This window comes from Taeniopygia guttata, chromosome 3, assembly GCF_048771995.1.
Source record: "Taeniopygia guttata chromosome 3, bTaeGut7.mat, whole genome shotgun sequence".
Lineage (NCBI taxonomy): Eukaryota > Metazoa > Chordata > Aves > Passeriformes > Estrildidae > Taeniopygia > Taeniopygia guttata.
Genome location: NC_133027.1, coordinates 47,770,592 through 47,784,127, shown reverse-complemented (window position 1 = coordinate 47,784,127; position 13,536 = coordinate 47,770,592). Strand labels below are relative to the sequence as shown.

The 13,536-nt window shown below is 37.5% G+C and overlaps 1 protein-coding gene across 2 annotated transcripts in view; it reads left to right on the top strand.

The window, feature by feature from the left end:
• The window catches only part of LAMA4 (laminin subunit alpha 4), a 96,238-nt gene extending 85,846 nt beyond the window's left edge, over positions 1-10,392 (top strand). For both annotated transcript variants that reach the window (XM_012572738.5, XM_041715128.2), the window contains 7 exons: positions 553-742; positions 1,576-1,731; positions 2,573-2,732; positions 3,735-3,865; positions 6,574-6,667; positions 7,500-7,619; positions 9,058-10,392. In XM_012572738.5, the coding sequence (XP_012428192.4) occupies positions 553-742; positions 1,576-1,731; positions 2,573-2,732; positions 3,735-3,865; positions 6,574-6,667; positions 7,500-7,619; positions 9,058-9,203 (997 nt within the window). In that variant the 3' untranslated portion in view covers positions 9,204-10,392. The remainder of the gene's footprint in view (positions 1-552; positions 743-1,575; positions 1,732-2,572; positions 2,733-3,734; positions 3,866-6,573; positions 6,668-7,499; positions 7,620-9,057) is intronic.
• Positions 10,393-13,536: the final 3,144 nt, after the last annotated feature.

The following is a 13,536-nucleotide window of genomic DNA, read 5'->3' as shown; positions in this document are numbered from 1 at the left end:
GTTAGACCTGACATAAGAAGGAGGAATCAGGTCTGTCACTGTCCTACACCAATACAGCTTTGCCAGGTTTTAGATCATAAGTAATAATAGCAATCACTCAAGAAATTTTCACTGTGACAATGTCAAACCAACAATGGTATGACTTCCTATGCTGTCTTGGACTTCACAAGGAACTACAAGGAAGGGGAAGGTTCAATCAAGTCTGGAATAATATTAAACATCAGGCCTCTGTGCTATCACACTTAAAAATTCCCCCAACCCTGCTGTTTAATATAACAGGAAATGCACTGTCAGATTTTGGTGGTCTGCATTGAACTTACTCACTCTAAAGATTTTAATTTTTGAAAACAAGTTCCTTGCCAGGCAGTTTCTTCTCCAGCTTTGACTTTTGCTCAAAAAACCAGCACAGAATGTTTATCAGAAATCCCACTTCCATAAAGCAGATGAATATTTTTTTTTGATGAAAGGAAAATCTCAGTCTTCCTCTGCCTGATGTTTGATTTAAATCAGAAGTATCTACTTTAATGTTAATATCATGTTTTTATGTGCCAGAGCTCAGTTCTCTATCAGCCTGAAAACTCACTCATCTCATGGAATGATTTGCTACATTTCGGATCAAAAAGAGACCAACTTCATGGCCCTTTTTGTTGCTCATGGCCGACTCATTTTTATGTTTAACGCTGGTCACCAGAAGATAAGGATTAAGAGCCAAGAGAAATACAATGACGGTCGGTGGCACAATGTAAGTAAAAAAAAGCAATCATGATGGCATATATTGTCAGGGCTGCAGTGAAGACACTACTTATGTGACAGCTCAGGGACTTTTCATTCATGTATTCATAAACACACTTATATGTTGAGAAACTTCCATCAATATCTTTAGATCTACCATGCAACATTTTATTAAGTCTAAATCGGGACAATAAAGTGAGTCAGTTATAAAAATTCAGCAATTCCCAACACTAACAGTTGAACAGAAATAAAGGAAACAAGCAGAGCAGTAAGGCAATTAAGAGTTAAGTGAGTTATTAAAGGAAAGACTAGAATAATTTTGTTCAGCAAATGTCTTTGAAGTGCCTAAGAAAGGAGTAGAGCTGTCTTAGGCTACCTCAGTAGTCTGTGAAAATTAAAAGAATTTTAGGAGTCAAGGTGAATTTCCCCTCTGTAGGTATCTCTCTCTCCTCATTAACTACAGAGGAAGTCTACAGCTACTAAACTATTGACTTGGGCATTTAAGTGTTTAAGGTTGGATGAATCCATATGATAAAAATAATGATGACTGTGAAAATGCTAACAGTGATAGTAGGTAGATCTCAGTAGACTTTATGACACCTTCATTACTGCTATTTTGTACACCAAAATGTAAGAAAGGCAGCAGTTTTACTATCTAGCCTTCCTGTGAATGTGAAAAAAAAAGGGTTATCCAGCAAAGGATACTGGCAGTTAGCAAAACAGCTTGTAGAGTATCCACGCTCACGCACTTTTCTTCTCAAATGTCTCATCTTCTTCCACTGCACAGCAGTGATCCCTTAACAACTGAAAGTAATCTTCCACATTTTTTTCTTCCCTTACTAGGTGATATTTATTAGAGGCAAAAATATTGGTCGCTTGATAATTGATGGTCTCCGAGTACTAGAAGAATCTTTTGATGGGAATGCAAATAGTTGGCAAGTCACTAAACCACTCTATATTGGAGGTGTAGCTCCTGGAAAAGCTGTAAAAAACATCCAGGTAAAGAAGACCTTTATGTACAGACCCCATACCTCAGTGTAAAGTTAATATAAAAGTTGACTGTATGGATGAGATCAGACAAAATCTTATTAAGATCTTGACCCTCATCCTGCTAAGGAGCAGACAGCTTAGTTCATGTATAAAGCAAAGCTTCCACAGGGCTGGGCTTGTGGTGGCTGGGTTAGGCTTCCACAGCCTTGCAGCAGCAGATGGGAAACCAACAGTCCATGAGGAACAGAAAAATCCTGAGAAAAATATAATCCAAAAATTAGATGAGTAACATTAGACAAGTTCAATTTCACTCTGAGTTCTGAGATACAGAATGAGTTTTGGAGACATTTTGATGTTCTCTAAGTACCTCTGTTTTAAGACAGTACCTAGAGGTCAGGATTGTCTTCTACAGCTTGGTACTGAAGTATACAGAACAGAGTGTTAAACCAAAAATGAACATAACAGTCTCTTTCAAGGTAATCTTTAGTGTTATGTGCTTAACAAGATTCATAAACCACTCTGAAAAATAGACTCCTGTCTTTCCTTGAGGCTATGAGGTATATGTGTAGCACTGCCTTGCCCTACTTGTGCTTTGTTTCTCCCAGTTCAGTAAGGATTGTTTGAGAAACAACACAAGCTTGAATTATCTTGAGGTCATCAAAAAGATGTGAGAGGCTGTGAGAATCATTTTTCCTGCTTCCCTTCTATGGAAATTGGTTTTTAGTTCAAAACTGATGCACCAGACAATCACAGTCTTACAGCTTATAAACAAGTAAAAATAAGGACAGAAGAATCTATTTCCTTCCATAAGCAGTTTATTTACTAATCAAGACTTTTTTTTACCCCTCAGATTAACTCTGTCTACAGCTTTAGTGGCTGTCTCAGCAACTTACAGCTCAATGGAAGATCACTTACTTCAGCTTCACAGACATTTAGTGTAACACCTTGCTTTGAAGGCCCGTCAGAAGCAGGAACATACTTTTCATCAGAAGGCGGATATGTCGTCCTCGGTAATATACTCCTAACCAAATGTATCCTAAAATAGGACTGTGGTATTTGCTGTGCTTCAGAATGGCATTTTGCACTAAAGAGTGTGGTAATTTCCAAGGCTGTGAGCTGTAAGGATTATCAGAAACAGATCACTATTGTGCTAAGCAGATGATATTGACAGGTCACAATGCCATTGTGAAGCTTAACATGTTGTTAAATAAACACATCTGTATGTATATATGTGTTTCAAATAATAAGAATAATTTTCATAAGGGAACAATTTTAATAAGGGAGCAGACCATAATATGCTAAAAATTAGCATAGAAGTCAACATGGCCGAGATCAAGTACACCATCAAATGGTCATCCCTTATTTTTTTAATTAATAAAACAACATGTAATTTTAAAATCCTGTAGAAAGGCTTTTGGCATGTCTTGATACAGAACAGCATGACAGAATATATCTTTTCTGTCATTTAGGCCTTCTGTGTTCCAGGAAGAGTTTTAGGAGGGTGTTTCAGTCACATAGGCTCTGATTTGAACAAGAAAGGAAACTGCAAAACCCTATTCACTGGCAGTACCAAGAAGAATGAGACAAGTGTTTCTAATCTGCTCCCTGGCCTGTCACCAGTTTGAAAAAGGGAGTTTCTCCTACTGAATCATCAAAGCTCAAGTGAACTCCCACTCACTCAATAATGACTGCTGAGTGTCTAGGAATTTGCACAATAAGAAACTGCCAAAAATACAGATAACTTACTTTCTGCTGTCCATTTCATTGCTAAGAAATATTTTTAAACAAAATTAATTCATTAAATAATGAGAAAAGTAAATAAACCTTTATTAGTACTCCAAGCAAACACAATCAAAACAAAAGTTGAAATGCATCATTGACAGCACATTACATTTCAATAGTTTAAAGAACAAATAAAATCTACCCTTTGATGTTCTACTTTGACTTTGAATAAATGTCCAATTTCATCACTAACTCAGTATAAAAAGAATGTTATTCTTATTACTTCACAGATGAATCCTTCAGTTTAGGTCTGAAATTTGAAGTTGTTTTTGAAATACGTCCCCGAAGCAGCTCAGGAATCCTACTGCATGGTCACAGCGTGAATGGAGAGTACCTGAATATGCACATGAGAAATGGACAGGTATAAAGGTCACATCTCCTCCACTGCCTTGACTGGTTTCTCTTCCACCTACTTGGGCTTTGCTACACACAGATTTTGTCTTACAAATTTGCCATTAACTGATTCTTATTTCTCCCCTAAATATAACAATTTAGATTAGCCAAACCAAATATTTATTTTAAAGTACTAAAAATAACACCTGTGACAAGTTCAGATCACTTTACTAATACAAGCCATACATATTTTGTTATCAGCTGAAAAGAAGAAAAAGCACTATTTCGCACTGTTATTTAACCCACATATTAAAAATGTATCACAGTTACAAGTAAGGTAACTATCAATAAATTTTTATTTCTTTAAAGATAAGTCTGAGTTACACTCAGACTCTTCTTTCTTTATCAGAGATATGTGCCATAGAACGAGAAAGGAAAAGTTCTGATTGTCTGTTGGCCTGGTTTCTACAGGCTCTAGATTTCAAATGAAGGAGAGAGGTTTGAAATTAACTCACCAGACAGTTGTTGCTATTGCTATTTTTATTGTGATCATTGATAAAATCTGGATCTCTTCATGCTACACTCTGCACACATGCAGTAATAAATTTCAGTCTTAAGTGAACAACACAAGCAAAGATTTAGAGCATAGGAAATCTTGGCAGTTTTGGGGTCTTTCCTGAAGAGGAAAATCTCAAGGCACAGTCAAGAGACTATGTATTGTGGATATTCTTCAATTACTGATAGCACTGTCAATCAAAGTGGAAGGGTATTTAAGTGGGGCTGACTGTACCTCAGAAATGCATCCCAGGAAACACTCTCACCTCTTCTCCAAGAGCAGGCATCTACAGCAGAGTGACTGAGTAAACAGTTTAAGATTCATCCTATCCTAAAGCAAGTGGCTAATTAAGCTGTTATTCAGAGAATTTATTTTTCTATGTTGGCTATAGAGAGAACGGGTGCTTCAGTTAGGCACAGGTGCTTCTGTTTTGACAGCTGATTAGGTAAAATGAAGCCCATTCTTACCCCTGTATCTAAGTCCTTGGTGAGCTAACAGAGAAATTCTTAGGTACATTGTACTGATGTGTATCATGCCACACCTAAAAGCTGAGTCTGTATAGAAACGGTCCAGTATAGCACTTCTTATGTAAAGTTCTAACCAAAGTTCTGCATGTCCAATAATTTGTCTGGTTTTCCCAACTGTACCAACTGCTGTTCTAACAAAAGGAGCTGCTTCACTTACTCCTTCACACCTCACTTCCTGTATAATGCATATGCAATTAATAAACAAAATTCATCCTGGAAAAGCAGCTTTTCCCTGCTTGTCACTGCAGCAGTTCAATACCACCTTAGTAGGGATCTGTAGTTCTTTAGCATTAACTATCTGCTCTCTTTGAATGTATTACAAAAGACCTGTTTTGTGAAAACCATTTTGCTGAACAAATAAGATAAACAACTATAATCCATTTTTTAAATGTAAGCATCTCTATCAGTACAGCTTGTCTGGATGATTTATTGAGCAGTTATTTTCTCTGTGATTCTTTATTTGCCTTGATCTATACATTTTGTCCACAGGTGGATAAAATAGAACATGAGGATAATTTTAATTGTGTTTGTTGGAGCCCTTTTGGGAGAAAAAAAAAAATCTCTGTTACAACTGCATCAAAACCCTCTAGAATTAAATATAAGTTGTTTCCTTGCGAGAGACTATTTACAAGGGCATGTAGTGACAGGACAAGGGGAAATGACTTCAAACTGACAGTAGATTTAGATTAGATATTAGGAGGAAATTCTTTGCTGTGAGGGTGGTGAGGCTGGAACAGGTTGCCCAGAAAACCTGTGGATGCCCCATCCCATTAAATGTTGAAGGCCAGGTTGGATGTGACTGAGCAGCCCCATCTTACACAAGGTGTTCCTGTCCATGGCAGCGGGGTTGGAACAAGATAATTTTTAGGGCCCCTTCCAATCCAAACCATTCTATGATTCTGTGATTCCCAATCAACGTAGTGTCAGCATAATCAGGGACAATTTCAACATTTGAAAAGCCTGAGTGATTGGACTCAGAGTTTGGAGTTCTCTGGCAATCACCACCAGGAATCTCATGTCCCACAACAGAGGCACAACACTGTTTTGCTGCTGCTGGAACATTTCCATGAAAAAATATATTAACCCATTAACTAAAGAAGAGGGGCAAAATTCAGAATTACGTTCACTTTCTAGCTCTGCCAGAGACTTACTGGTAAGCTTGAACAAGTAACTTAAAAGTCATTCTTAATTTTGCTATCTATTCCTTTCTCATACATTTTCTGCTTGTTTATACTTGGGTTTTCATGACTGTTTTCCTTATTTAGTGGCTAGCAAGATGCCAAAAACATCATCTGATGCATCTAAACTCTAATTTATCACACAGGAAATTATAGAGTAGAGGTACTAGTAAATGAGTGAAATTAGCTCTTACTTTTAAAGCTTTTCTTGAACTCTTCCTTGAGATAATTAGGAATGTCTCAGAACCATTGAATCTGAAATATTTAAAAAAAAAAAAAAAAAAAAAAAAAAAAAAAAGCCAAAACTGAATTTAGATTTAAAAGGTACCTTATTTTTAAGAATTTAATGAAGCCATGTTTTCCTTTCTCTTGGATACTTGACATGTTTTGAGTAGGGAATACAACATCATTACAAAAGAAGGTAAAAAGAGAAAAGGAGTGGGTTTACACTGATGATTACGTTATTTTCCCTCAGGTTACTGTGAAACTGAATAATGGAATCAGGGATTTTTCAACTTCGGTTACACTGAAACAGAGTCTCTGCGACGGCAGGTGGCATCGAATTGCAGGTCAGTAAAAGGTGATCATCCCCTAATTAAGGTAACAAAGCCCATTTCTTGCTGCCCAGATATCCATCTCCATGGGCTAGAGCACTAGCAATGCTGAAGTATTTTCAGTTCTTCTTTTTCACCTGCCAAACCCCAAGTTTGTGTGAAAGACAGTCTTATTCATCCCTCAGACATAGAATTGTAGAATGCAGTAATAAACTGATAGAATGCAGTAGGTACAAGTATATACTGCCCTTAAAAGTCGAACAAGAAGACAGATGTGGGGAACCTTTTACTCACAATAGGGAGATGTCTACAGCTGGGATTTTGCCTCTGTGCCAGACAGTAATCCTTCTTTTCTGGTTTTGAAAGTCAAAAAGTACTTCCGGGGTACTTTGAACCATCTCATCTTCCTGTCTAGATGCTGACTTAGGATGTCTTCCACTATCACCGCAGAAGCAATCTGAGTCTGCACCCTTTCCACAAGCATTCTGGTTTCCTTCTGAAGGAAATCCAGGCACACAAGCAAGGGAGAAGCCTCACTGCATTCTAAGACATCCCCAATTGGGAGTGATTGGGCAAAAGTTTCTTTAAGCCACTAGCCATTGTATGCTCATAACCTGGAGCCTAAACACTGCCACCGGTGATCAAGAGCACCACTCAAAAGCACCCTTGCTCCCACTGTATCTACCATGGGCCCTGCTCTGCATCAGAATCTGCTCACAAACTGTCACTGATGGCTCGCACCCAATCTAGCAAACACTAAATCAACTACTCACACCAAACAGAAAACTCCTGTCTGTCATAAAAGACTCATGTGCTACTTCTTCCTGATCCCTGTTTCTTCTTTCAGTTATTAGAGATGCAAATGTGGTGCAGCTGGATGTAGACTCTGAAGTCAACCATGTGGTAGGGCCGCTAAATCCAAAGGCAACTGACCACAGGGAGCCAGTGTTTATTGGAGGTGTACCAGGTATGCTTTTGGTATCTTTGTGGTACATTGTTCTGAGATTTCAGCCTTGTTTCCAGAGAAAGCATAACGATTAAGTTTTCAGCTCAAAAAAGAACAAAATATGCGAACAACCTGGTAAAATTCAAAGGCTCAAGAGCTGATCATAAATGTTCTGCCTCGAGTTCTTGAAGAAAAAGACATGCAGCTTCATTGAAATTAAAACATTCACAGCTGCTGGAGGGCAAGGTATGGATTCAGTAGAGAAGTCAGCCAACTACAAACAATTTTTTTTTTTCTATTTTTCCTTCCATATGGGCTTACTGTTTTTTAAAAAGTGATTTATTTATTTATGGGATTGGAAACTCGCTGTCACTGTAACTGGAGTCCCAAGGTTTAGTTGCTTGTAGGCTTCTTTCCTCTTCTTCAAGCAATAGCATCTTTGAACACAAGATAAAAGATGGAGATTGTTTTTCCTACTAGGGGTCTCTGTTAGACAGATTTCTGCTCTTGTGTATCCGTAACTCACAGACCATCTGTGTATCATGGGCCAAGATTACTACATTTCCTTCCCTTATTCAACAGACAGAGCTACTCTTTTGGGGTTCATATACAAACTGTAATCAACACTACATGATTCATTTTTTAAGTCAACTCCTGTACATTTCTCATTGAAAATATGCAGCATTATTTCTCTGAGCCTTGCATGTCAATCATTAACGGCTCTAACTACAAAATTCATTATAATGCTTATCTTGGATTACTGGCTTGAGTGTGTGGTGTTCACATCCATCCCACGTTACCAGGAGGTAAAATGAGCCTAAAGGGAATAATAAAATCTATGCACAGATGCCTGCTCACTCTTTAAATCCAAACTGGAATTTTATTAGGACAGAACTCTTCCCAGAGAGGTAATATAAAGGGGTAATTGCAAATGCTGTTCTGCTTCATAATAGAGCCTTCTATTTCTACATTAATTATAGAATAATAAGCAATGTCATATATTGGCTCTATAATACTATTATCAGCCTGGCACAGGACAGTCTTACACAGAAATTCACAGCAACAAATAAGATACAATACTAAATAATGCCATGCAGATACAGCCAACTGAATGCAAACTAACAAATCAGACACAGATGACAATACATGTGATGTTAAATTACAAAAACAGACACTGGGACCCTTCTACTCTGTTACTTAAAAGAAAATGTAGTTGTCAAAAAATGCAAAGTTGTGTCTCTATTGATAATATAGTATCAAGAGTTTCACATAACTGTAGATAACTAACCATACTTTAATGGCCTCTAGAACACTGGAAGTAGGCCAAACCCTTTAAAAGAAGATTCAGAAGAGCTGCACTTAGTAGCAAAGCTAAAAGGTTCTGGCACCAAACTGATTATTTTGACCATCATGATCTTTAAAGGTTTGTTTATTTAATTTTTTGATCTTCTTTTTCCAGAGTCTCTGCTAACATCAAGCCTGACTACACGCAATTCCTTCATCGGCTGTATTCGTAACTTCATGATTGATGAAAAGCCAGTGAGTTTTAGTAAAGCAGCTTTGGTTAGTGGTGCTGTAAGCATTAATACCTGTCCAGCAGCCTAATAGTACATTGCATCGACTCTGAAAAGTTACTTAGTTCACAGAAAGAAAAGAAACCATGTCCAGCAAGACAAGAAGAATGAAAATATCAGAGCCATAGCTACAGAAAGCAGGAAGGGGGAGTCACTTCTAATATTTACATGCAAACAAAAATCACTGAAGAATAAAAGCTGTTGCTTCTGCACTTCTCTTAACATACCACAAGAGTGAGCTTTAACATTTCTTATAGTGTATGTGTGGCCAGTCTGTTAAGTGACAATATGAGATTATAAAATAAATTAAAATTATATTAAATATGTTACATTCAAAATAGATCCTCTACATAATCTCATTCCATATCTTAGTCACCCTTTGTTCCACAGAAAAAGATCTGCTAGTGCACATTAAGGAATAAAGCTAGATAACAGATTTACATCGCAAATACTGTATAAAGATCTTACTGTATATTTTTCACTTTCCATTCAACTCATTTATATATTCCTCAAATAAAATGGGAGGAAGAGAGTATACTAATTATGTAAGCTTACAAACAATGAAAAATTAAAATTTTTATTCCACTTCTAGACTTCATGGATATGTTCTAGCACAATATGAAGAGAAGATGTATATCTTTTAAGACGGATGCTTTATATATAGACTCATTTACCTAAACTAGGTAATTTTAGAGTAATGCTTGCCTTAGAGACAATTTTAAATTTCAAGTTTTTTCTCTGAACTTTTTAATGCACTTAATACAAACACAGCACTAAATTCACAATCTCATTGTGATCTCATTTGCACTAATGTTACACAAGTAAACATGAAGCGTAGAAAGCAGAATCAGTCACAGTTTCAGGTGACTCCCTTATCATACATCACTTATGTAAAAACATGACTTCCCTGTGAGACTCCAGCAGGACTTCAGTTTACAGCAGTAATCCTCAAACAAGAAACATGTTCCCTCAGAAGATATGCTGCTGCAGAGGAACCAAGAGTGAAACAGGAAGATGTAAACAGAAGGCAAAGGGCTGCAAATCTGAGCTATGTTATAACCATAGAAGGTAGAAGAAGTTAATGGTGTCACAGTAGGCTTGCACACCAAATAGACACAAGTCACTTGCAAAACTTAGTCCCTTCAATCATCACCTACAAGAATCAAAGCTTTCTTTTCTTTAAAGAATAAAGTAATGTAATAAAGAATAAATTAACAAAAGTTTTATGGGTGCTGAGTAAATTATTGTTGGAACCAACTCAAAATATGACCAGCTGCAAAGCAGGAAACTATGAAAATGTAAAAATAAAGGATAACACCCTAGAGACTAAAAATTAATCAGAATTCATCTGGAAAACACATAAATGAATCAAAAGATCTTGAAAGCATAGACAGATAGAAGAACCACCAGAATAAGATACATATGGAAGCACTAATTAGCAGCTTTCCTACTACTCTCAGTAGGGTGAAAAAAAAGGGGTTTTGACAGACTGTAGCAGACTTGGCTTTCTCTGGATAAAGAACTGCTACCTCTGGATACACAGGCACAGGAACTCTCCAGCAGCTGGGACCCCATAATGGACTCTCCATTTGCCTCTAGAGTCCAGTGTTGGGTGGTAAATGAACACAGTGTGGCTCCAGGAGCCACAGCCACTCCTTTCACCAGCCTTGTCGGCTCTGCTCATACTTTCACCCCATTCCTGTTCTGCTTGTCTTCTTCTGAGCACATCCCCTTTTCTCTTCCCTGTGGCTCTCAGGCAATATGCTCCAAGCTTACAGACACACCCTTCACAGCAGAGTGATATATAGACCCTTGTTTTCATCACTCCAAAGCCCACTGTTCATACTTGAGAAGCAGGCAGTAAGAGTATCCCTCTGCAGTCCTTCTGGATCAGGCATGGATCCCTAAATCCAGTTGTGTTCAAATGCCATCTTTGTCTCAGGCACCAAAACCAGTATGCTTGCTCAGCCTTTTCCTACTCCCAGCTACTACCCAGAAATAGAACAGAAAATTCAGGGCTTTTGCTTCAGGAATATTTTATTATTTGTGTTGAGGGCGAATGTCCTCAGATCAGTGAGCAGGTTCCCAGTGGTAACAGAGGCCATGGATGGTGTCGGAGTCGTACAGCTGGGACCAGGGGTAAGAAAGGAAGTGTCTTTCCTCCCAGTGCCAGTGACTTGTTAGATTGGTTCAAAAAAAGCTCATGACACCACAACCTGAGCTAAGCTTCCTCAGGTCCTGGAGACCTTATTGCTGGAGAGAAAAGAACAGCAGATTCCCTGCTTAGATAGGTTGGTTACAAGGATTACTGAAATTCCTTTTAAGTTGCCTGCAGCTGCTCAGCAGAGATAGCCAGGAATAGCAAATGCTTGTGGCCCCTAAGAGCATCAGAGTTTAGTGAATGCTGGTATTAAGTGGAGCATTGTAGGTTAACTGGTACACACATGCTTGGAATGTTTTTCTGTCTCACACCTACTTCAAACTAAAGAGTATTTTCTCACATCCACATCCAAGCTCTGTGAATAAATAAGATTTCTCTTAGCCATATTTGCTGCAATGTGATTTGGTTTTGTTCTGTGGATTTACATTTAAGAATGACTTTTCTGATTTAATCAGTCCTCTGCATACTTTATATATGGAAAACTAAAAATACACTAAAAACAGTATGTGAATAAAAAACGATTAAAATTCATAAACTGCTACTATTCAATTTACTTCTCTTATTACTACATCACCAGCTAATCAAACACAGCACTGTTTTGGAGAGTGTCTTCCTCAATTTTCCCTTCTAGGCTTCAAAGGCATGGGTTTTCCCTCTGCAGAACAGTGTTTCCAAAGAAAAATACTATAAACCAGAGGATACTTGCAGACTCAAGAGAGAGAAGAAATAATGCAAATTTCCCTGCCCCCAACATCCACACAGACCTTAAAATTACCATTTCATATGTGCCAAAGAAAGCCAGTATGTGATACATTATATTGCACATACCTCTGCACTCATTTCAAGTCTGCTGGTGTCTAAGAGAAGGCAACTGCCTAAGCAGAAATCTTCTCAGAATTCAATTTGTCCTCCGTATCTATCTTAAAAATTATACCTTCAAAGTACAAAACCCTTCATGTACAAAGATTTGTGAAAAACCTTCAAGTTCTGAGCTACATTGTCAGATTGTCCATTTCCATTTTTAATATGAATATAACTATCTAAATTCTGCAGAAAGCCTACAAGAAATGAGCACTGACTCCAAGTAGAGCCTAACTTTTCTCTGGCACCTTCAAGGTTTAATAAGTGTTGTCATAGCCATTATCTGAATCAGGGCTGCAACTACACTGTTACTGTATCCCATAATATTCTGAAATTGGACTTTTGCATGACTGTGTAATAAAGAAACCAATTTCAAGTCAAATGATCGGGAAACTGCTTCAAAATAGAGGATTTAAATGGGATCTCGCCCCCCTCTATCTCTTACATGTCAAGATTTGTAGACAATACCCTTCTCCTCAAGAATCCAGGGTATAGAAAACAGTCTGACCAGAAAAATGAAAGATGAAGTGTTACAAGCCTGACTGTAATTTCCCAAAATACAACAATTCTAAATGAAAAAAGACTAGACTCAAACAAAAAAAAATAGAAAAAAAGAATCAAAATTACAAACCATCAAACCTTCATACGTGAACTAAGACATTATATAAGTCAAATGATAACATTAGTTCAAATTCCTGTGTATTCTCCCCACAGCAGCACGTGGCCGAAATAGTCAAATGATTGTTATTAAAAAGATGCTGAAAGCATAGCGCAAATTTTTAACTTGTGATGCACTTTTGGCTCTTGTTACAGCATGGGATTTAAGGGTTATTCACAGATTCACAGTGGTCCATGGCAATTCATTTCCACTAAATAACATACTAACAGTTATTCAATTTGTGTTCAAAAGCTGTGGAACACCATTCCTGTGGAACACATCAGCAAAATGTTACTGAGAAATTAAGGGTAAGAAACACATATTATCATAAGTCTGTTGATTAAATGATTAACATAGACAAAAGTGTCTCCAAGGGCCCTATATCAATTCATTCATTTTACAGTATGTAGATTAAGTGGAGCTTCATCTACAACAAAACAGAAAGTCAAGTGTGTGATTATTTATTTCACAGAGTTGAGCTGACTGTTTCATTAAACACCTGAACGTATGCACCAAGCCAAGCTGGCTACTACACATCAACTTCCTGCCCTTGGACCTCCTTTGGCAGCTAAAAAATATCCCCACATTAACATGAATCTCAATTGCATCTCCAATTCACAGTCTTTCCAAGCTCAAAGAGAATAAACACTTTACATTTGTCTTCAGAGACCACTTACGGAACAC